This window comes from Staurois parvus, unplaced genomic scaffold (genome assembly GCF_062004578.1).
Source record: "Staurois parvus isolate SC_StPar_1 unplaced genomic scaffold, SC_StPar_1.0 ptg002479l, whole genome shotgun sequence".
Lineage (NCBI taxonomy): Eukaryota > Metazoa > Chordata > Amphibia > Anura > Ranidae > Staurois > Staurois parvus.
The window spans coordinates 1-22,500 of NW_028320275.1; the positions used below are offsets into that span (position 1 = coordinate 1).

General features: G+C 47.1%; 1 protein-coding gene across 1 annotated transcript in view; it reads left to right on the forward strand.

Annotated features, from left to right (window-relative positions):
• Window positions 1-323: 323 nt before the first annotated feature.
• LOC149430741 (cleavage and polyadenylation specificity factor subunit 4-like) overlaps window positions 324-22,500 on the forward strand; it is a 40,104-nt gene continuing 17,927 nt past the window's right edge. Inside the window, exons 1-3 of the mRNA XM_089666030.1 lie at window positions 324-443; window positions 18,346-18,439; window positions 20,588-20,630. Of these exons, the coding sequence (XP_089522156.1) occupies window positions 18,381-18,439; window positions 20,588-20,630 (102 nt within the window). The 5' untranslated portion in view covers window positions 324-443; window positions 18,346-18,380. The remainder of the gene's footprint in view (window positions 444-18,345; window positions 18,440-20,587; window positions 20,631-22,500) is intronic.

The window sequence follows — 22,500 nt, forward strand, 5'->3', positions numbered from 1 at the left end:
CCCCTACTGACCCTGGGCAGTGCCTGAGTTTCCAAATGGTCAGTCTGCCCCTGCTCAAGAAATTTCTGTCTCTCAGATAGGTTCCCAGTGACACCATTGATCATTTTAGCTATCTCCAAGGGGGTAATTCTTCCCAATGACTACAACTGTAAGGAGCGTTCTTCCCACTGACTAACTCACCAATGTAGCATGAGTTGTAGGTATGTTTAGCAGGGGGTTCCCTGAGACCGGAAAGTTATTTCAAGGGTTCCTCTGTGTTGAAAAGGTTGAGAAAGGCCGTTCGAGTAGAACTCCACTTTTGTATAATACGTTGCACCTCACTCTTCCTCTATCTTCACTCTATTAGGGGAATGCAGCAACAAGGGACTGTCCTTTCCTGCATATCGACCCGGCATCCAAAATCAAAGACTGCCCGTGGTACGACCGAGGATTCTGCAAGCACGGTAATACTGTTGTGGCGTTCATGTACGTTATACTAACAAGGGGCTTAAAATCCCTAAATAAGGTTTGTTTCTAAGAGAAGGTCACATGGTCACTTATGAAGGATGGACCTCTACTATGAAGGAAGGACTTTCTCTTTTTGTGAATGGAACTGTTCTATGAAGGATGGGCATCTCCTGGGAAGGATGGACTTTCTCTTATTGTGAATAGAACTCCTCTATTAAGGATGGGCCTCTCTTATGATAGACGGGCATCTCCTGTGAAGGACGGACCTCTCCTGTGAAGGATGGACCTCTCTTGTGAAGGACGGACCTCTCCTGTGAAGGACGGACCTTCTCTTATTGTGAATGGAACTCATCTATGAAGCATGGACCTTCTCTTATTAAGGATGGAACTCTTCTATAAAGGATGGACCTTTCTTATGAAGAATTAAATTCTCTTATGAAGGATGGACCTCTCCAGTGAAGAATGGACCTCTCCAGTGAAGGATGGACCTCTCCAGTGAAGGATGGACCTCTGCTGTGGAGGATGGACCTCTGCTGTGGAGGATGGACCTCTGCTGTGGAGGATGGACCTCTGCTGTGGAGGATGGACCTCTGCTGTGGAGGATGGACCTCTGCTGTGGAGGATGGACCTCTGCTGTGGAGGATGGACCTCTGCTGTGGAGGATGGACCTCTGCTGTGGAGGATGGACCTCTGCTGTGGAGGATGGACCTCTGCTGTGGAGGATGGACCTCTCCAGTGAAGGATGGACCTCTGCTGTGGAGGATGGACCTCTGCTGTGGAGGATGGACCTCTGCTGTGGAGGATGGACCTCTGCTGTGGAGGATGGACCTCTGCTGTGGAGGATGGACCTCTGCTGTGGAGGATGGACCTCTCCAGTGAAGGATGGACCTCTCCAGTGAAGGATGGTCCTTTTCTTATTAAGATTGTAGCTCTTCTATGAAGGATGGACCTCTCCTGTGAAGGATGGACCTCTGCTGTGGAGGATGGACCTCTGCTGTGGAGGATGGACCTCTGCTGTGGAGGATGGACCTCTGCTGTGAAGGATGGACTTCTCCTGTGAAGGATGGACCTCTGCTGTGAAGGCTGCACTTTCTCTTATTAAGATTGGAGCTCTTCTATGAAGGAAGGGCCTCTCTTATGATAGATGGGCCTCTCCAATGAAGGATGGATCTCTTTCATGAGGGCAGTAAAGTACATATTTTAGACTGTGAAGATAGATGCTTTCAAGGAGATGTGAAGAAGTCGTCTTTGTCAGATTAGAACATCCTTCCCTAAACAAAGGTGGAGGCCTGTGATGAATTATAATACTGCCCCAACATTGTTCCCCCGGGGAGGTCACACCTCCAGTTATGTAACTCCACCTATCAAGTTCATGTTTAACAACAATCACACCCTGAGCTAAGCTCCCGATACGACCCGGCCCATGTAAGTAACAGTGGTAACTGGACTGCCGTGATTGGAGTCTTCATACAACATGTACCCCCAAGCTTCAATACCTCGTGTCCCATACCAAGCACAGGGTGTCCGGCATTACTCTGCCTGTACAGACATGCATGCTTGTTCCTGGCCAGCGACTTAATTGAACCCAGCTGATCAGGATATTAGCCAGGAAACTATTATATATATTATATAATAAAAACCCACCTGTACCTGCGTATCAGTAACCAGCCTCCCCTGCTTTACCAGATACCCCCCTCCCCCTGCCACACCACCATCATCACCATCACCACCATCATCACCATCATCACCATCACCTTCATCACCACCATCACCACCACCATCACCATCATCACCACCATCATCACCACCACCATCACCACCACCATCACCACCATCATCACCATCATCACCACCACCACCACCACCACCATCATCACCATATGACCTATTACCCGGAGAGCCTAAAATCCTCATAGACATTCTGCATATTCAAGATTTCTCTTTAGCGCTCTCTATTCTTCCTTTTCGCTTTCTACCCTTTTTCTTCTCCTCTCCTCTTTTGTTATTTTCTTTTCTCTTTTCTCCTTTTTTCTCTCCTACTTTTCTCTTCCCCTCTCTTCTTTTTGTTTTTATTTTCTTTCTCCTTCTCATCCCCCTCCCCCCCCCCCCCCCTTCAGGACATCATTTTTTTTCTCTCTCTCTCTCTTCTCTCTCTTTTCCCTTTTTGTTTTCTCTCCTCTTTTCTCATTCCCCTCCTTCTTTCTCTTTTTGTCCTTTGTTTTGTTTTACTTCTTCTTCCTCCTGTAGTCATAGACATACTGTATATTGTCATATCATGATTTCTGTCTTTTTTTTTATCTCTATTCTTCCTTATCTTGCTATCTGTCTACCATTTTTTTTTTCTTATCCTCTCTTTTGTTATTTTCTGATTTCTTCTCTCCTTTTTACTCTTTTCTTCTATTCTCCCTCCTTTTTCTTCCTGCCCTGCTCTCTTCTTTCCTCTTTTTTTTTTTTTTTCTCCACTCTTCTTTTTTTTTTTTTTTCTTCGGGTCATTTCCTCTCCTCTTCTCCCTTTTGTTTTCTCTTCTCTCATTCCCTTCTTTTTTCTCCTCTCTTCTTTTATCTTTTGTCCTTTTTTTCTCTTTTCCTCTCTTCTTTTATCCTCTTTTTTTTCCCCTCTTCTCTCTTCTCCCATCTATTTTTCTCTAGTCCTCTCTTCTTGTTTCCCTTTTGTTTCCTCTTCTCTCCTTCAACTCTTTTCTATTTTGTCCTCTTTGTTTCTCTTCTCCATAATTTTTTCCTCTTCTCTCTCTGGTTTTCTCTCCTCTTTTCTTCTCCCTTTTGTTTTTTCTTCTCTACTCTTTCTCATTCCCCCCTTTTCTTCTCCTCTTTTCTCCTTTTTCTGTCCATTTTTTTTTCTCCACTTTTTGTCTTTTCTCTTATCCTCTCCTTTTCTTTTTTTGGTCCTATCCTTTTTGTCTCTTTTTTTGCTTATCCTTTCTTTCTGTTTTCCTCCTTTTTTTCCTGATTTCCTCTCCTATCTTCTCCCTTTATATTTCCTTCTTACTCTTCTACCCTCTCTCTGTTTTCCCCTCTATTTCCTTCCCCCCTCTCTCCCCCCTCTCTCTCCTCTTCTCTCTCCCCCTCTCTCTCCTCTCTCTCTCCCCCCTCTCTCTCTCCCCCCCTCTCTCTCCCCCCTCTCTCTCTCCCCCCTCTCTCTCTCCCCCCTCTCTCTCTCTCTCCCTTCCTCTTCTCCCCCCTCTCTCTCCCCCCTTCTCGCCCCTCCCCCCTCTCTCTCCCCCCCCCTTCTCACCCCTCCCCCTCTCCCCCCTCCTCCCCCCCTCTCTCTCTCCCCCCTCCTCCCCCCTCTCTCTCTCCCATCCCCCCTCTCTCACCCCCCCCCTCTTTTTCTCTCTCCTCTCTCTCCCCCCTCGCTCCCACCTCTCTCTCCCTCTCTCCCCCCTCTCCCCTCTCTCCCCCTCTCCCCCCCTCTCTCTCTCCCCTCTCTCTCCCCTCTCTCCCATCCCCCATCTCACTCCGCCTCTCTCTTTTTCTCTCTCCTCTCTCTTTTTCTCTCTTATCTCTCCCCCCCTCTCTCTCTCTCCCTCCCCCTCTCTCCCCCTTCTCTCTCTCCCCCTTCTCTCTCTCCCCCTTCTCTCTCTCTCCCTTCTCTCTCCCCCCCTTCTCTCTCCCCTCTCCTTCTCTCTCCCCTCTCCTTCTCTCTCCCCTCTCCTTCTCTCTCCCCTCTCCTTCTCTCTCCCCTCTCCTTCTCTCTCTCCTCTTTCTCCCCACTTTTTCCCCTCTCTCCGCTCTCTCTCGCTCCTCTCTCCTCTCTCGCTCTTCTCTCCTTCTCTCGCTCCTCTCTCCTTCTCTCGCTCCTCTCTCCTTCTCTCGCTCCTCGCTCCTCTCTCCTTCTCTCGCTCCTTCTCTCGCTCCTCTCTCCTTCTCTCTCTCCTCTCTCCTTCTCTCTCTCCTCTCTCCTTCTCTCTCTCCTTCTCTCCTCTCTCCTTCTCTCTCTCCTTCTCTCTCTCCTCTCTCCTTCTCTCTCTCCTTCTCTCTCCCCTCTCCTTCTCTCTCTCTCTCTTTCTCCCCACTTTTTCCCCTCTCTCCGCTCTCTCTCGCTCCTCTCTCCTTCTCTCGCTCCTCTCTCCTTCTCTCGCTCCTCTCTCCTTCTCTTGCTCCTCTCTCCTTCTCTCGCTCCTCTCTCCTTCTCTCGCTCCTCTCTCCTTCTCTCTCCTTCTCTCTCCCTTCTCTCGCTCCTCTCTCCTTCTCTCTCTCCTTCTCTCCTTCTCTCTCTCCTTCTCTCTCTCCTTCTCTCCTTCTCTCCTCTCTCCTTCTCTCCTCTCTCCTTCTCTCCTCTCTCCTTCTCTCCTCTCTCCTCTCTCCTTCTCTCCTCTCTCCTTCTCTCCTCTCTCCTTCTCTCGCTCCTCTCTCCTTCTCTCGCTCCTTCTCTCTCTCCTCTCTCTCTCCTCTCTCCTTCTCTCTCTCCTCTCTCCTTCTCTCTCTCCTTTTCTCTCTCCTCTCTCCTTCTCTCTCTCCTCTCTCCTTCTCTCTCTCCTCTCTCCTTCTCTCTCTCCTCTCTCCTTCTCTCTCTCCTCTCTCCTTCTCTCTCTCCTTCTCTCTCTCCTTCTCTCCTTCTCTCTCTCCTCTCTCCTTCTCTCCTCTCTCCTTCTCTCTCTCCTTCTCTCTCTCCTTCTCTCCTCTCTCCTTCTCTCCTCTCTCCTACTCTCTCTCATCCCAATATGACACTATCCTGAAGAATATGTGACATCTGTACACAGAACTCTCCTCATCCGTCTGTCACGAATAAGGTGGAGTAGGTGGGGATGGTATCGGATTTGTTCGGTTTCTCACCTCCTCCCAGGATCGCCCGTGTGAACGCCCTCCTCGAGTCGGAGGAATTTCACGCACTTGTCATTTGGTTATTGTTTGTTGAGCAGCACACAATGCAGGAGGTAATGGGATGGAGTACAGAGGGTGAGCTGTCATCCTTCATTGCCTGTAAAGTGAAAACTTCGCCTGGCCGCTTACTTTTCAAGTGGTTTTGTGTCGTGTAAACCAGTTCTTGGCTATTGCAGATCTTTCCATAATACATTAACCCCTTTGTGACCGCAGGACGTCGATTCCGAGATGCCCGGGCTACATTCGGCTCCATTCGCATGTCATAGTTTACTTCAATCATTTTAATGTGCATTCCTCAATCATTTGATACATTCTAAAGACTTATAACTGTTAATATAATCCTGGTTCTGGATTTTGTATTCTTAGGCTGACAAATATGCAAAAATGTAAAAGGGTTATTTTTTTCAATTCTGTAATTGTATCTGCCATTTACAGTACTAAAAAGATGGCTCTAACTTCTCTTGGAGATGCTGCCTTCACCAAGGAATACTAGTGCATGTTTGGGGGTCATCAGAGAGAATAGGTTCAGGTACTCCTCCCTTCCAAGTCACCCCTTGTCTCCTCCCCCTAGCGCCGTCCCTTGGTTCCACCCCCTACCCACCTCCCAGTACAGCGCCCCCTTTGGAGAATGCAGAACCAAGTATTATTTTGAGGAGTAATTTGTATGAAATTTTGTTAATGATAACTAGAGATGAGCGAATCGAAGTAGGCGAAGTGGAATTCGAGTCGAATATTGGAAAATTTTCGATTCGCGCCGAATCCGAAAAATAGCCTACTTCGGACGCGCGAATCAAAATTTTTCCTAAAATGGCGGCGGACATGTGCGGCGACGGAGCGGGGATGTCTGGGAAGGCGCGCAGACAAGGCGCGCTGACCCATAATGCATTCCTTAATGACATGTGATCGCATTAGCCAATCAGCAGCCAGGCAGCCAGCACTGTGTAATGGTCGAGCTATAAATAGCGGCCATTTTAGAATTCTTCATTTGCCTCCAGTCATTCAAGAGAGGCAGACCGCTCTGTATTAGGGACAGAGTTAGGGCCACAGAAACGTTACTTGGGGACAGAGAAACGTTACTTAGGGACAGAGAAGCATTACTCAGGGACACAGAATTGTTAATGAGGGCCACAGAATCGTTACTTAGGGCCAAAGAAACGCTAGTTAGGGCCACAGAATTGTTACTCAGGGACAGACAGAATTATTACTGAGTGCCAGAGAATTGTTACTTAGGTCCACAGAAACGTTACTCAGGGACACAGAATTGTTACTTAGGGCCACAGAAACGTTAGTTAGGGCCACAGAATTGTTACTCTGGGACAGACACAGAATTGTTACTGAGGGCCACAGAATTGTTACTTAGGGCCACAGAATTGTTACTCAGGGACAGACAGAATTGTTACTGAGTGCCAGAGAATTGTTACTTAGGGCCACAGAAACGTTATTCAGGGACACAGAATTGTTACTGAGGGCCACAGAACCGTTACTTAGGGCCACAGAATTGTTACTCAGGGACAGACACAGAATTGTTACTGAGGGCCACAGAACCGTTACTTAGGGCCACAGAAACGTTACTCAGGGACACAGAATTGTTACTGAGGGCCACATAACCGTTACTTAGGGCCACATAATTGTTACTCAGGGACAGACACAGAATTGTTACTGAGGGACACAGAATTGTTACTGAGGGCCACAACCGTTACTTAGGGCCACAGAATTGTTACTCAGGGACACAGAATTGTTACTGGGGGCCACAGAACCGTTACTTAGGGCCACAGAATTGTTACTCAGGGACACAGAATTGTTACTGAGGGCCACAGAACCGTTACTTAGGGCCACAGAATTGTTACTCAGGGACAGACACAGAATTGTTACTGAGGGACACAGAATTGTTACTGAGGGCCACAGAAACGTTAATCAGGGACACAGAATTGTTACTGAGGGCCACAGAACCGTTACTTAGGGCCACATAAAAGTTAATCAGGGACACAGAATTGTTACTGAGGGCCACAGAACCGTTACTTAGGGCCACAGAATTGTTACTCAGGGACAGACACAGAATTGTTACTGAGGGACACAGAATTGTTACTGAGGGCCACAGAACCGTTACTTAGGGCCACAGAAACGTTAATCAGGGACACAGAATTGTTACTGAGGGCCACAGAACCATTACTTAGGGCCACATAAACGTTAATCAGGGACACAGAATTGTTACTGAGGGCCACAGAACCGTTACTTAGGGCCACAGAATTGTTACTCACGAACAGACACAGAATTGTTTCTTGAGGGACACAGAATTGTTACTGAGGGCCACAGAACCGTTACTTAGGGCCACAGAAACGTTAATCAGGGACACAGAATTGTTACTGAGGGCCACAGAACCGTTACTTAGGGCCACGTAAACGTTAATCAGGGACAGACACAGAATTGTTACTGAGGGACACAGAATTGTTACTGAGGGACACAGAATTGTTACTGAGGGACACAGAATTGTTACTGAGGGACACAGAATTGTTACTGAGGGACACAGAATTGTTACTGAGGGACACAGAACCGTTACTTAGGGCCACAGAATTGTTACTTAGGGACACAGAATTGTTACTGAGGGCCACAGAACCGTTACTTAGGGCCACAGAATTGTTACTTAGGGACACAGAATTGTTACTGAGGGCCACAGAACCGTCACTTAGGGCCACAGATTTGTTACTTAGGGACACAGAATTGTTACTGAGGGCCACAGAACTGTTACTTAGGGCCACAGAATTGTTACTCGGACAGACACAGAATTGTTACTCAGGGATACAGAATTGTTACTGAGGGCCACAGAACCGTTACTTAGGGCCACAGAATTGTTACTCAGGGACACAGAATTGTTACTGAGGGCCACAGAACTGTTACTTAGGGCCACAGAATTGTTACTCAGGGACACAGAATTGTTACTGAGGGCCACAGAACTGTTACTGAGGGCCACAGAAAGGTTACTCAGGGACACAGAATTGTTACTGAGGGCCACAGAACTGTTACTTAGGGCCACAGAATTGTTACTCGGACAGACACAGAATTGTTACTCAGGGACACAGAATTGTTACTGAGGGCCACAGAACCGTTACTTAGGGCCACATAAACGTTAATCAGGGCCACAGAATTGTTACTGAGGGCCACGGAACCGTTACTTAGGGCCACGTAAATGTTAATCAGGGACAGACACAGAATTGTTACTGAGGGACACAGAATTGTTACTGAGGGACACAGAATTGTTACTGAGGGACACAGAATTGTTACTGAGGGACACAGAATTGTTACTGAGGGCCACAGAACCGTTACTTAGGGACACAGAATTGTTACTTAGGGACACAGAATTGTTACTGAGGGCCACAGAACCGTTACTTAGGGCCACAGAATTGTTACTTAGGGACACAGAATTGTTACTGAGGGCCACAGAACCGTTACTTAGGGCCACAGATTTGTTACTTAGGGACACAGAATTGTTACTGAGGGCCACAGAACTGTTACTTAGGGCCACAGAATTGTTACTCGGACAGACACAGAATTGTTACTCAGGGATACAGAATTGTTACTGAGGGCCACAGAACCGTTACTTAGGGCCACAGAAATGTTACTCAGGGACACAGAATTGTTACTGAGGGCCACAGAACTGTTACTTAGGGCCACAGAATTGTTACTCAGGGACACAGAATTGTTACTGAGGGCCACAGAACTGTTACTTAGGGCCACAGAAAGGTTACTCAGGGACACAGAATTGTTACTGAGGGCCACAGAACTGTTACTTAGGGCCACAGAACTGTTACTTAGGGCCACAGAATTGTTACTCGGACAGACACAGAATTGTTACTCAGGGACACAGAATTGTTACTGAGGGCCACAGAACCGTTACTTAGGGCCACATAAACGTTAATCAGGGACACAGAATTGTTACTGAGGGCCACAGAACCGTTACTTAGGGCCACATAATTGTTACTCAGGGACAGACACAGAATTGTTACTGAGGGACACAGAATTGTTACTGAGGGCCACAGAACCGTTACTTAGGGCCACAGAATTGTTACTCAGGGACAGACACAGAATTGTTACTCAGGGACACAGAATTGTTACTCAGGGACACAGAATCGTTGAATTAAAGAGTATGTCAGACAACATGCAGAGGAGTGGCAGAGGAGGCAATGTTTTAGGAGCGAGCAGACGTGGCAGCAGAGGAAGGGGTCGAGGCAGCAGTATTCGCAGCCAGAGGCCAGTGCTCCCGGTGTCATCCAGCGGTCGTGTCTCCACCGACAACCCTGCCGTCGTCGATTGGTTGGCTCGGTCGTCTTCCTCTTCCCAGGTCACCTCTGACACCTACAGCCAACGGTCGGTGGGTACGTCAGACACAACCGTTAGTTGGCATGGCCCGGGACCTAGCCCACTGAAATCACGTGTCCTCTACCTGCCCCTGTCCTTTGGTGTTCCCTCACCAAGCGAAGTATCGCATGCTGTGGGCTCAGCCCCACTGTACAGTGAGGAAGAGCTAACAGAGGGCGGTCAGGAACGGGGGGAGACATCCGCCTTTTCAGCAGCCAGGCGAAGAAGTACTGGCGAGGAGAGTGGCTCGGTAGCCGGTCTAGAGACAGGTCTGTCTCCTGACCCAGACGCAGCCGAGGGGGCTAGTAGTGAGGCGGAGACCCTAATTGATGATGATGAGGCTGATCGCACTTGGCAGCCTCGTCGTCATCAGGCTATTGCTTCCGCATCATCAGGAGAAGAGGGTGGCAGCTTGGCAGCGAGCAAAACAGTCGGTGGGTTGCCCAGGAGGCAGCAGGGTCGCAGCAGTGTCAGTGGAGCCAAACGGCCACGGAGTAGAGCACCAGCTCCACTGCAGCCTACCACCACGGCCAGTAGTGGTGCCGGTGTGCACGGAGGAAGCAGCAGTCAGCCAGTGAGGAGTATCGGGGGCAAAGTTTCCTACTCGGCGGTGTGGCAATTTTTTGTCAAGCCGCCCGAGGAAGTAAACGTAGCCGTATGTCGACTATGTGGCCAGAAAGTCAAGCGTGGCCAGGGGGCCCATGTTGGGACTACAGCATTGTGGCAGCATATGCAGCGTCGCCATTTGGTGGCCTGGGAAAACCGTGATAAAGATACGGCGGTTCTGCCCGCCCCAGCCCCCGCTCCATCACCCGCTCCGTTACTTGCTCCGTCACCTGACGTCAATCGCCCTCCATCAGCCAGTCAAGGCTCCAACACCTCTGCTGAGGGGAGTTGTCGCTCGTTGGCATCTTCCGCTCGTTCAGATGCTCCTTCTCCTGCTACTCCTCTTCACGGATTCCGTCAGCAGTCTTTCTTGGAATCCGTTTCCAAGAGACAACAGTTTGCGAGCACGCACCCGACGGTGCAGAAGCTGAACGTCCTCCTGTCCAAGTTGCTGGTGCTGCAGTCCCTCCCTTTCCAACTGGTGGACTCAGCACCTTTCCGAGAAATGATGGCTTGTGCCGCGCCGCGGTGGAGAGTGCCAAGCCGTCATTTCTTCGCCAAAAAGGCAGTGCCAGCCCTGCATTCACATGTAGAAGAGATGGTGGGCCAGTCTTTGAGCATGTCGGTCTCTGCCAAAGTGCACGGCAGCGCCGACGTGTGGAGCTGTAACTACGGTCAGGGACAGTACATGTCATTTACGGCCCACTGGGTGAACGTGGTGCCGTCACAGCCGCACCAGCAACTTGGACAGGTCACGCCGCTTTTGCCTCCACGTTTGCACGTCCTTGGTCCGGCAAAGATGTCCGCCTCTACCACCTCTTCTTCCGCCGTGTCCTCAGCCGCCACCCCCGTGCCAAGTCCCATTACCCGACCGGCATATCACATGTGCAGGGCGCAACGGTGTCACGCTGTGCTGCACCTGGTATGCCTTGGCGAACGTAGTCACACAGGGGAGGAACTTCTCAGTGTAATGAACAGAGAAATCGACAGATGGCTGTCTCCGCGCAAACTCAAAATCGGAACCATGTTGACCGACAACGGAAAGAACATGTTGTCTGCTCTGCGTCAAGGAAGGTTGTGCCATGCGCCATGCATGGCTCACGTGTTCAATCTGGTTGTCAAGCGGTTCCTAAAATCCACCATCCCACTGCAAGACATCCTTAAAATGTCACGTAAACTTTGCATGCATTTCAGCCATTCCTACACCGCAAAGAACACCCTCATTGAGCTGCAGCGGCAGAACGGAATTCCACAGCATCGCCTGATCTGCGACGTTGCAACAAGGTGGAATTCAACCCTACAAATGTTAGACCGCCTTTACGAGCAGCGAATGGCCATCACCGATTTCCTGATGTTACAAGCGGATAAAGGTACTCCCCTGTGTAACTTCGATGTCAGCCATTGGCAGCTCATGCGTGACACCTGCCGCTTGCTCAGGCCCTTTGAGGAGGCCACGCTATTCGTGAGTCGGCAGGACTATGGGATGAACGACGTCATTCCTCTGTTGCACGTCCTGGAACAAATGCTGTTAACAATGGCTGGTCAGGGTGCGGTAGACGTGGCGCACAGATCTCAACGCCACATGACCCCTGTGGGGGCAGGACAGGAAGAAGAGGAGGAGGTAGAGGAGGACATTTGTGCTCAGGAATTATTGAGTGAAATGGGTGGTTTTTCCACTCAGCGGACAGGAGTGGAGGAGCAGGAGCATCTGGTAGAGGAGGAGGAGGAGACAGAGGACCCAGACGCACCGTGGCAGTATGCTGTGGAGATGGAGGCAGGGAGTCCCTCGCATTCCTTGGCGCAAATGGCCCATAGCATGCTCGGTTGCTTGCGTAGCGACAGCCGAATAATAACCATCAGACAGAGGGATGACTTTTGGCTGTCCACCTTGTTGGACCCTCGCTACCGTTCAAAAATGGTGGCCTTTTTCACACCTGCTGAGAGGGAGGCCAAAATAACGTACTATAAAAACCACCTATGTAGTCAGTTGGTCTCTGCCTTTGTGCGCCAACGTCCATCCTCAGACACTGTGGGCCCTGTGCGCTCGCGTTCCGCTGCCATGGCAGCAGGGGAGGGGTGGGGTGGTAGGAGCAGTTGCAGCTCCACCAGCAGCGGCTGCCTCAGTCTGCAGTCGATGATGGAGTAGCTTTCTTCACCAGCGCAGTGAGGAAACTACTAACCAGCCGCAGCAGCAGCAGCATCAGGTGGACCTGGAGCAGGACCTCAAACAACAGGCTTAGGCCTACTTGGACAGCACCCTGCCAACCGAGGTAGACAATCCCCTTGACTACTGGGCAACAAAACTTGACCTTTGGCCCCAACTAGCTGAATTTGCCCTTGAAAGGCTGTCATGCCCGGCCAGTAGCGTGGCATCGGAGCGCGTGTTTAGTGCGGCAGGAGGTATTGCAACTCCGCGGAGGACACGACTGTCCACCCAAAGTGTGGAGAGACTCACGTTTGTGAAAATGAATCAGGCGTGGATTAGTCTGGATTTCAAACCACCAGTTCCTGACACAACTGACTAAATCCGCCATGAATCATGCCTCAAACATGTGCCACTTTCAGGTCTCCTCACACTGCTGGTGTGTTCCATTTTTTGTCATAGGGTGCTGGCAGATTACGGGCCTCCCATAGCTGCTGCCAGGCCCCTAATCTGCCATGGGCCCCTATATACCGCCTCCTCATGCTGCTGCCAAGTCCAGAGTCTCTCATGGGTCCCTGTACGGCCTCCCATTGCTGCTGTCTCCATCGCCACACTCTGCCATGTGCCACTTTCAGGTCTCCTCACACTGCTGGTGTGTTCCATTTTTTGTCATAGGGTGCTGGCAGATTACGGGCCTCCCATAGCTGCTGCCAGGCCCCTAATCTGCCATGGGCCCCTATACCGCCTCCTCATGCTGCTGCCAGGTCCAGAGTCTCTCATGGGTCCCTGTACGGCCTCCCATTGCTGCTGTCTCCATCGCCACACTCTGCCATGTGCCACTTTCAGGTCTCCTCACACTGCTGGTGTGTTCCATTTTTTGTCATAGGGTGCTGGCAGATTACGGGCCTCCCATAGCTGCTGCCAGGCCCCTAATCTGCCATGGGCCCCTATACCGCCTCCGTCATGCTGCTGCCAGGTCCAGAGTCTCTCATGGGTCCCTGTACGGCCTCCCATTGCTGCTGTCTCCATCGCCACACTCTGCCATGTGCCACTTTCAGGTCTCCTCACACTGCTGGTGTGTTCCATTTTTTGTCATAGGGTGCTGGCAGATTACGGGCCTCCCATAGCTGCTGCCAGGCCCCTAATCTGCCATGGGCCCCCGTACCGACTCCTCATGCTGCTGCCAGGCCCGTAATCTGTCATGGGCCCCTGTTGTCGCTTGTTGGCATCTTCCGCTCGTTCAGATGCTCCTTCTCCTGCTACTCCTCTTCACGGATTCCGTCAGCAGTCTTTCTTGGAATCCGTTTCCAAGAGACAACAGTTTGCGAGCACGCACCCGACGGTGCAGAAGCTGAACGTCCTCCTGTCCAAGTTGCTGCTGCCAGGCTCGTAATCTGTCATGCGCCCCTGTACCGCCTCCTCATGCTGCTGCCAGGTCCAGAGTGTGTCATGGGCCCCCGTACCGACTCCTCATGCTGCTGCCAGGCCCGTAATCTGTCATGGGCCCCTGTACCGCCTCCCCATGCTGCTGCCAGGTCCAGAGTGTGTCATGGGTCCCTGTACGGCCTCCCATTGCTGCTGCCAGGCCCGTAATCTGCCATGGGCCCCCGTACCGACTCCTCATGCTGCTGCCAGGCCCGTAATCTGTCATGGGTCCCTGTACGGCCTCCCATTGCTGCTGTCTCCATTGCCACACTCTGCCATGTGCCACTTTCAGGTCTCCTCACACTGCTGGTGGTTTCCATTTTTGTCATAGGGTGCTGTATGGCCTCCCATTGCTGCTGCCTCCACCGCCACACTGTGGCTCCACACTCTGGTTTTGGCCCCGTGACTGCCCAAATGAGTGAAGTGTGCGGTGATTCTAAGATCGACGGCACTCATCTGCATGTCATACTGACTGACAGTATTATTTCTCTTCCCCAGCAGACTCCAAGGGCATTTAAATTAAAGGTACAGTGTTCTGCACTAATATAAAGTCTCTCTGAAGCCTAGAAACACCCTTTTTTAAGTTAAATTCACAGCGAATATATTCGACTCGAATCGAAATTTTTCCACGAATTCGCCGAATCAGTCGAATCGAATTTTTGAATACTTCGCTCATCTCTAATGATAACAAGTAAAATAGATCCTCTGCAGCCAGCCACAATAAACCCCCTAGCAACAATAGATCCCCCAAAACAAAATACCCCCTAAAAACAATAGATCCACAACACAAACATTAGACCAATCGCAGCAACAAGAGAACTTCCAGTAGCCATCAATAATAGATCCCCAGTCACAATAGACCCCCCCAAGCAACAATATACCCCCCGCAACAAAATACCCCCTAAAAATGATAGATCCACAACACAGACCAATCGCAGCAAAAATAGATCCCCCAGCCACAATAGACCTCTCAAGCAACAATATACCCCCTGCAACCAAATACCCCCTAAAAATAATAAATCCACCCCACAAACATTAGACCCATCTCAGAAAAAATAGAACTTCTAGCAGCCAGCAACATACCCCACAACAAGCCCTTCTCCCAATACTACCGGGCTCTATCCAAGAAGGAGCTGCTTAGATTCTTCTTTATGGCTGCTAGGTCTGTTATCCCCAGACACTCGAGGTCAGCAACTGTCCCTTCTACCTCTAGGACTGAGCCCCAGAGGCGGGGCGAAACCTCTCAGGGGGCAGGTCTTGGGAGGAGCCCAAACGGAGGATGTTCCTCACCATTATTTTACACTGAGCTGTTATGTATCATACATAAGGGGGGATATGATCTCCATGTATAATACATAAGGGGGGATATGATCTCCATGTATAATACATAAGGGGGGATATGATCTCCATGTATAATACATAAGGGGGGGATATGATCTCCATGTATAATACATAAGGGGGGGATATGATCTCCATGTATAATACATAAGGGGGGATATGATCTCCATGTATAATACATAAGGGGGGATATGATCTCCATGTATAATACATAAGGGGGGATATGATCTCCATGTATAATACATAAGGGGGGATATGATCTCCATGTATAATACATAAGGGGGGATATGATCTCCATGTATAATACATAAGGGGGGATATGATCTCCATGTATAATACATAAGGGGGGATATGATCTCCATGTATAATACATAACGGGGATATGATCTCCATGTATAATACATAAGGGGGGATATGATCTCCATGTATAATACATAAGGGGGGGATATGATCTCCATGTATAATACATAAGGGGGGATATGATCTCCATGTATAATACATAAGGGGGGATATGATCTCCATGTATAATACATAAGGGGGGATATGATCTCCATGTATAATACATAAGGGGGGATATGATCTCCATGTATAATACATAAGGGGGATATGATCTCCATGTATAATACATAAGGGGGGGATATGATCTCCATGTATAATACATAAGGGGGGATATGATCTCCATGTATAATACATAAGGGGGGATATGATCTCCATGTATAATACATAAGGGGGGATATGATCTCCATGTATAATACATAAGGGGGGATATGATCTCCATGTATAATACATAAGGGGGATATGATCTCCATGTATAATACATAAGGGGGGATATGATCTCCATGTATAATACATAAGGGGGATATGATCTCTATGTATAATACATAAGGGGGGATATGATCTCTATGTATAATACATAAGGGGGATATGATCTCCATGTATAATACATCAGGGGGGATATGATCTCCATGTATAATACATCAGGGGGGATATGATCTCCATGTATAATACATAAGGGGGGATATGATCTCCATGTATAATACATAAGGGGGGATATGATCTCCATGTATAATACATAAGGGGGGATATGATCTCCATGTATAATACATAAGGGGGGGATATGATCTCCATGTATAATACATAAGGGGGGATATGATCTCCATGTATAATACATAAGGGGGGATATGATCTCCATGTATAATACATAAGGGGGGATATGATCTCCATGTATAATACATAAGGGGGGATATGATCTCCATGTATAATACATAACGGGGATATGATCTCCATGTATAATACATAAGGGGGGATATGATCTCCATGTATAATACATAAGGGGGGATATGATCTCCATGTATAATACATAAGGGGGGATATGATCTCCATGTATAATACATAAGGGGGGATATGATCTCCATGTATAATACATAAGGGGGGATATGATCTCCATGTATAATACATAAGGGGGGATATGATCTCCATGTATAATACATAAGGGGGATATGATCTCCATGTATAATACATAAGGGGGGGATATGATCTCCATGTATAATACATAAGGGGGGATATGATCTCCATGTATAATACATAAGGGGGGATATGATCTCCATGTATAATACATAAGGGGGGATATGATCTCCATGTATAATACATAAGGGGGATATGATCTCCATGTATAATACATAAGGGGGATATGATCTCCATGTATAATACATAAGGGGGGATATGATCTCCATGTATAATACATAAGGGGGATATGATCTCTATGTATAATACATAAGGGGGGATATGATCTCTATGTATAATACATAAGGGGGGATATGATCTCCATGTATAATACATCAGGGGGGATATGATCTCCATGTATAATACATTCAGGGGGGATATGATCTCCATGTATAATACATAAGGGGGGATATGATCTCCATGTATAATACATAAGGGGGATATGATCTCCATGTATAATACATAAGGGGGGATATGATCTCCATGTATAATACATAAGGGGGATATGATCTCCATGTATAATACATAAGGGGGGATATGATCTCCATGTATAATACATAAGGGGGATATGATCTCTATGTATAATACATAAGGGGGGATATGATCTCTATGTATAATACATAAGGGGGGATATGATCTCCATGTATAATACATAAGGGGGGATATGATCTCCATGTATAATACATAAGGGGGGATATGATCTCCATGTATAATACATAAGGGGGGATATGATCTCCATGTATAATACATAAGGGGGGATATGATCTCCATGTATAATACATAAGGGGGGATATGATCTCCATGTATAATACATAAGGGGGGGATATGATCTCCATGTATAATACATAAGGGGGATATGATCTCCATGTAGAATACATAAGGGGGGATATGATCTCCATGTATAATACATAAGGGGGATATGATCTCCATGTAGAATACATAAGGGGGGATATGATCTCCATGTAGAATACATAAGGGGGGATATGATCTCCATGTAGAATACATAAGGGGGGGGATATGATCTCCATGTAGAATACATAAGGGGGGGGATATGATCTAAATGTATAATACATTTATTTATTTATTTCAGGTACTTATATAGCGCTGTCAGTTTACACAGCGCTTTACACATATATATATATTGTACATTCCCATCAGTCCCCGCCCCCGAGGAGCGTACAATCTAAGGTCCCTAACTCACATTCATACATACACATACTAGGGACAATTTAGACGGAAGCTAATTAACCTCCCAGCATGTCTTTGGAGTGTGGGAGGAAACCGGAGCACCTGGAGGAAACCCACGCAAGCACAGGGAGAACATGCAAACTCCATGCAGGAGGCGCCATGGTCGTGACTCGAACCCATGACCCATATGACCTCCATGTATAATACAATAAGGGGGATTTGATCTAACTATATAATACATAAAGGGGGGGGGGATAGGATCTCCATGTGTAATACTCTCTCTCTCCCTCTCTCCACCCTCTCTCCGCTCTCTCCCTCTCCCACCCCGTCTCTCTCTCCCATTCCTCCCTCTCTCTCTCCCCCCTGTCTCTCTCTCCCACTCCCCCTCTCTCTCCCCCCTGTCTCTCTCTCCCACTCCCCCTCTCTCTCCCCCCTCCCCTCTCTCTCTCTCCCCCCCTCTCCCCCCCCCCACTCTCCCTCTCCCCCCTCTCTCCTCTCAGGACCGGCATGTAAACATCGACATACCCGCAGGGTGATGTGCACCAACTACCTGGTCGGCTTCTGCCCTGAAGGCCTCCGATGTAAATATGTACAGTAAGTAGATTCAGCCGTAAAAACAGAGTTTGCCTCCAGCTGCAGCCAGGTGAACTGTAGAAAAAATTTCAATTGAAATAGATTGTAAGGTGCGTGGTGTGATTGTACAGATCTACAGAACAATATTTGTAGCAGCATATCAAAAGCCAAAAAACTTTATTTCAACTTTGGTATAGGGAAGGGGTAACACCCCCTCCCTCCCCCCGCCAGATCTTCTCCATGGGGGAGATCTCACTTCCTGTCCTGTTGGCACACATGGAAGTTAGAGGCAGTGCTGGGACAAGGTCATTCAGTGCCGAAAATGCCAAACTGCAGAAGGATCAGTGCTAGCCGTGGCAGCCCTCTCAATGTGGCGCCCGGGGCACATGCCCCCTCGGTCCCCTCAGTTTCGGGCCCTGGTCAGAGGGAATCCCTCTAAATTAAGGACATCAGGACGAACGGAGCGAACCTCTCCAGTAGGGACACAAATGAAACCCCTTACAGCCACCTGATCATTTTATAGCACATTGAAGGTCCCACCACTCTCCCTCCACCCCCCCGCGATGGTTCTCAGTCTCACCCACTCCTCCAGGGACCCCAGGACCACGATAACCGGTTGGGATGGCCTCCCACAGAGGGGATGGAGGAATATCTGTTTCCCCCCCCCCCAATCATCCCTGCGACAAATGGACACAGAAGCAACAATTTTGTCACTTCCTGTTCCAGGGCAAGCAACCAAGCCTGACCTGTGCTTGATTAGCTGTTTTCTAGGATAGGGGAGATGACTCCATAAAGAGTACCTGTCGCCTGCCCAATATCACAGGGGGGCTTGGTCGCCACTTGTGACAGCAATAAAGTAAAATAAAACACACATTTTTTTAAAAGCGTAAAAAAATTAATAATCATAAAATAAATAGAGGGCAGGAGAGACATTAGGGGTCTAATAGACCCCTGATGCCTCCATACCTAGTACCTTTGAAGTTGCCAATATCACAAGGGGGCTTGGTCACCCCTTGTGGTAGCAATAAATTAAAACAAAACAAGTTTTTAAAAAGCATAAAAAAAGTATAAACTTAAAATAAATGGTGGGCAGGAGAGACATCAGGGGTCTAATAGGTTCCTGATGCCTCTATAAACAGTACCTTTCACAACTGTCCACTATCACAAGAGGGCTCGGTCGCTCCTTGTGAAAGCGATAAAGTAAAATACAACAAAAAATTTTAAAACGTGTAAAAATAAACTTAAAATAAATAGAGAGCAGGAGAGACATCAGGGGTCTAATAGGCCCCTGATGCATCTATGAACAGTACCTTTCAAAACTACCCAATATCACAAGAGGGCTTAGTCGCCCCTTGTGAAAGGGATAAAGTCAAATAAAACAACATTTTTAAAAAAAAGTGTAAAATATAAACAAAATAAATGGAGGGTAGGAGCGAAAAAGAGACATCAGGGGTCTAATAGGCTCCTGATGCCTCTATAAACAGTACTTTTCACAACTTTCCACTATCACAAGGGGGTTTGGTCGCCACTTGTGGTAACACTAAAGTAAAATAAAACACACGTTTTTTAAAAACCGTAAAAATAATTAATAAACTTAAAATAAATAGAGGGCAGGGGAGACATCAGGGGTCTAATAGGCCCCTGATGCCTCTATAAACAATACCTTTCACAACTGTCCACTATCCCAAGAGGGCCCCTTGTGATAGCAATAAAATGTAAAAAATGTAATTTAAAAAAAAACTTAAAAATAATTTAAAAAATTAAAAGCAGCCCCCCCTCCCCCCTCACATACAGGCAAATGCAAAAGCATGCATAGGTCCGGCACGTGTAGGTAAACGGTGATTGCACCAATCATGAGGTGTGAGGTATCGCTGAAGACGGCGGAGTAAGGACAATAATTCTGGGGGGTCATAATTCACGATTAACTCTCCAAACTGATAACCTGTAAAGGTTTTTGGAGCGCCACCCATGGACAATTTTAGGTATTGTAGCTTGTCTTAAAATCTTTCACCTACTATCACCATTCCACCGTACATCCTTTTTTTTTTTTTTTTTTTGATGAAATTTTATGGTAATACCTTGCAGATGAAATGCAAAATATATTCCGATTGTAAAAAAAAAAATATTACATGCAAATCTGTTTAATAATTCATTTCATTTTTTTCACAGCCCTAAAGCTGATTTGGTTCTTTGCAGTCCTGACCACCCGAAGGTTGGTAACAATGTCTGAATGTATACTTCATTTACCTAGAAATTCTCTTGTCTGTGTGTATAAATATATATATATATTTATTTTTTTTTTAATATCCCCCTTATGTATTATACATGGAGATCATATCCCCCTTATGTATTATACATGGAGATCATATCCCCCCTTATGTATTATACATGAAGATCATATCCCCCCTTATGTATTATACATGGAGATCATATCCCCCCTTATGTATTACACATGGAGATCAAATCCCCCCTTATGTATTACACATGGAGATCAAATCCCCCCCTTATGTATTATACATGGAGATCATATCCCCCCTTATGTATTATACATGGAGATCATATCCCCCCCTTATGTATTATACATGGAGATCATATCCCCCCTTATGTATTATACATGGAGATCATATCCCCCTCTTATGTATTATACATGGAGATCATATCCCCCCTTATGTATTATACATGGAGATCATATCCCCCTCTTATGTATTATACATGGAGATCGTATCCCCCCCTTATGTATTATACATGGAGATCATATCCCCCCTTATGTATTATACATGGAGATCATATCCCCCTCTTATGTATTATACATGGAGATCATACCCCCCTTATGTATTATACATGGAGATCATATCCCCCCTTATGTATTACACATGGAGATCATATCCCCCCTTATGTATTATACATGGAGATCATATCCCCCCCTTATGTATTATACATGGAGATCATATCCCCCCTTATGTATTATACATGGAGATCATATCCCCCCCTTATGTATTATACATGGAGATCATATCCCCCCTTATGTATTATACATGGTGATCATATCCCCCCTTATGTATTATACATGGTGATCATATCCCCCCTTATGTATTATACATGGTGATCATATCCCCCCCTATGTATTATACATGGAGATCATATCCCCCCTTATGTATTATACATGGAGATCATATCCCCCCTTATGTATTATACATGGAGATCATATCCCCCTTATGTATTATACATGGAGATCATATCCCCCCCTTATGTATTATACATGGAGATAATATCCCCCCTTATGTATTATACATGGAGATCATATCCCCCCTTATGTATTATACATGGAGATCATATCCCCCCTTATGTATTATACATGGAGATCATATCCCCCCTTATGTATTATACATGGAGATCATATCCCCCCCTTATGTATTATACATGGAGATAATATCCCCCCTTATATATTATACATGGAGATCATATCCCCCCTTATGTATTGTACATGGAGATCATATCCCCCTTATGTATTATACATGGAGATCATATCCCCCCTTATGTATTATACATGGAGATCATATCCCCCCTTATGTATTATACATGGAGATCATATCCCCCCTTATGTATTATACATGGAGATCATATCCCCCCTTATGTATTATACATGGAGATCATATCCCCCCCTTATGTATTATACATGGAGATCATATCCCCCTTATGTATTATACATGGAGATCATATCCCCCCTTATGTATTATACATGGAGATCATATCCCCCTTATGTATTATACATGGAGATCATAACCCCCCTTATGTATTATACATGGAGATCATATCCCCCCTTATGTATTATACATGGTGATCATAACCCCCCCTTAATCTCCTCTCTCTCTGGAGTCTATACCTCTCCTAATACAAGAGAGGATTTTGCTCGCTTTTGAACCCGCAGCTTTGCATTGCATGCCATTATTAAGCTTGTGATCTACCAGAACCCCCAGATCCTTCTCCACCATTGACCCCCCCCAGATCCTTCTTCACCATTGACCCCCCCAGATCCTTCTCCACCATTGACCCCCTCAGATCCTTCTCCAACATTGACCCCC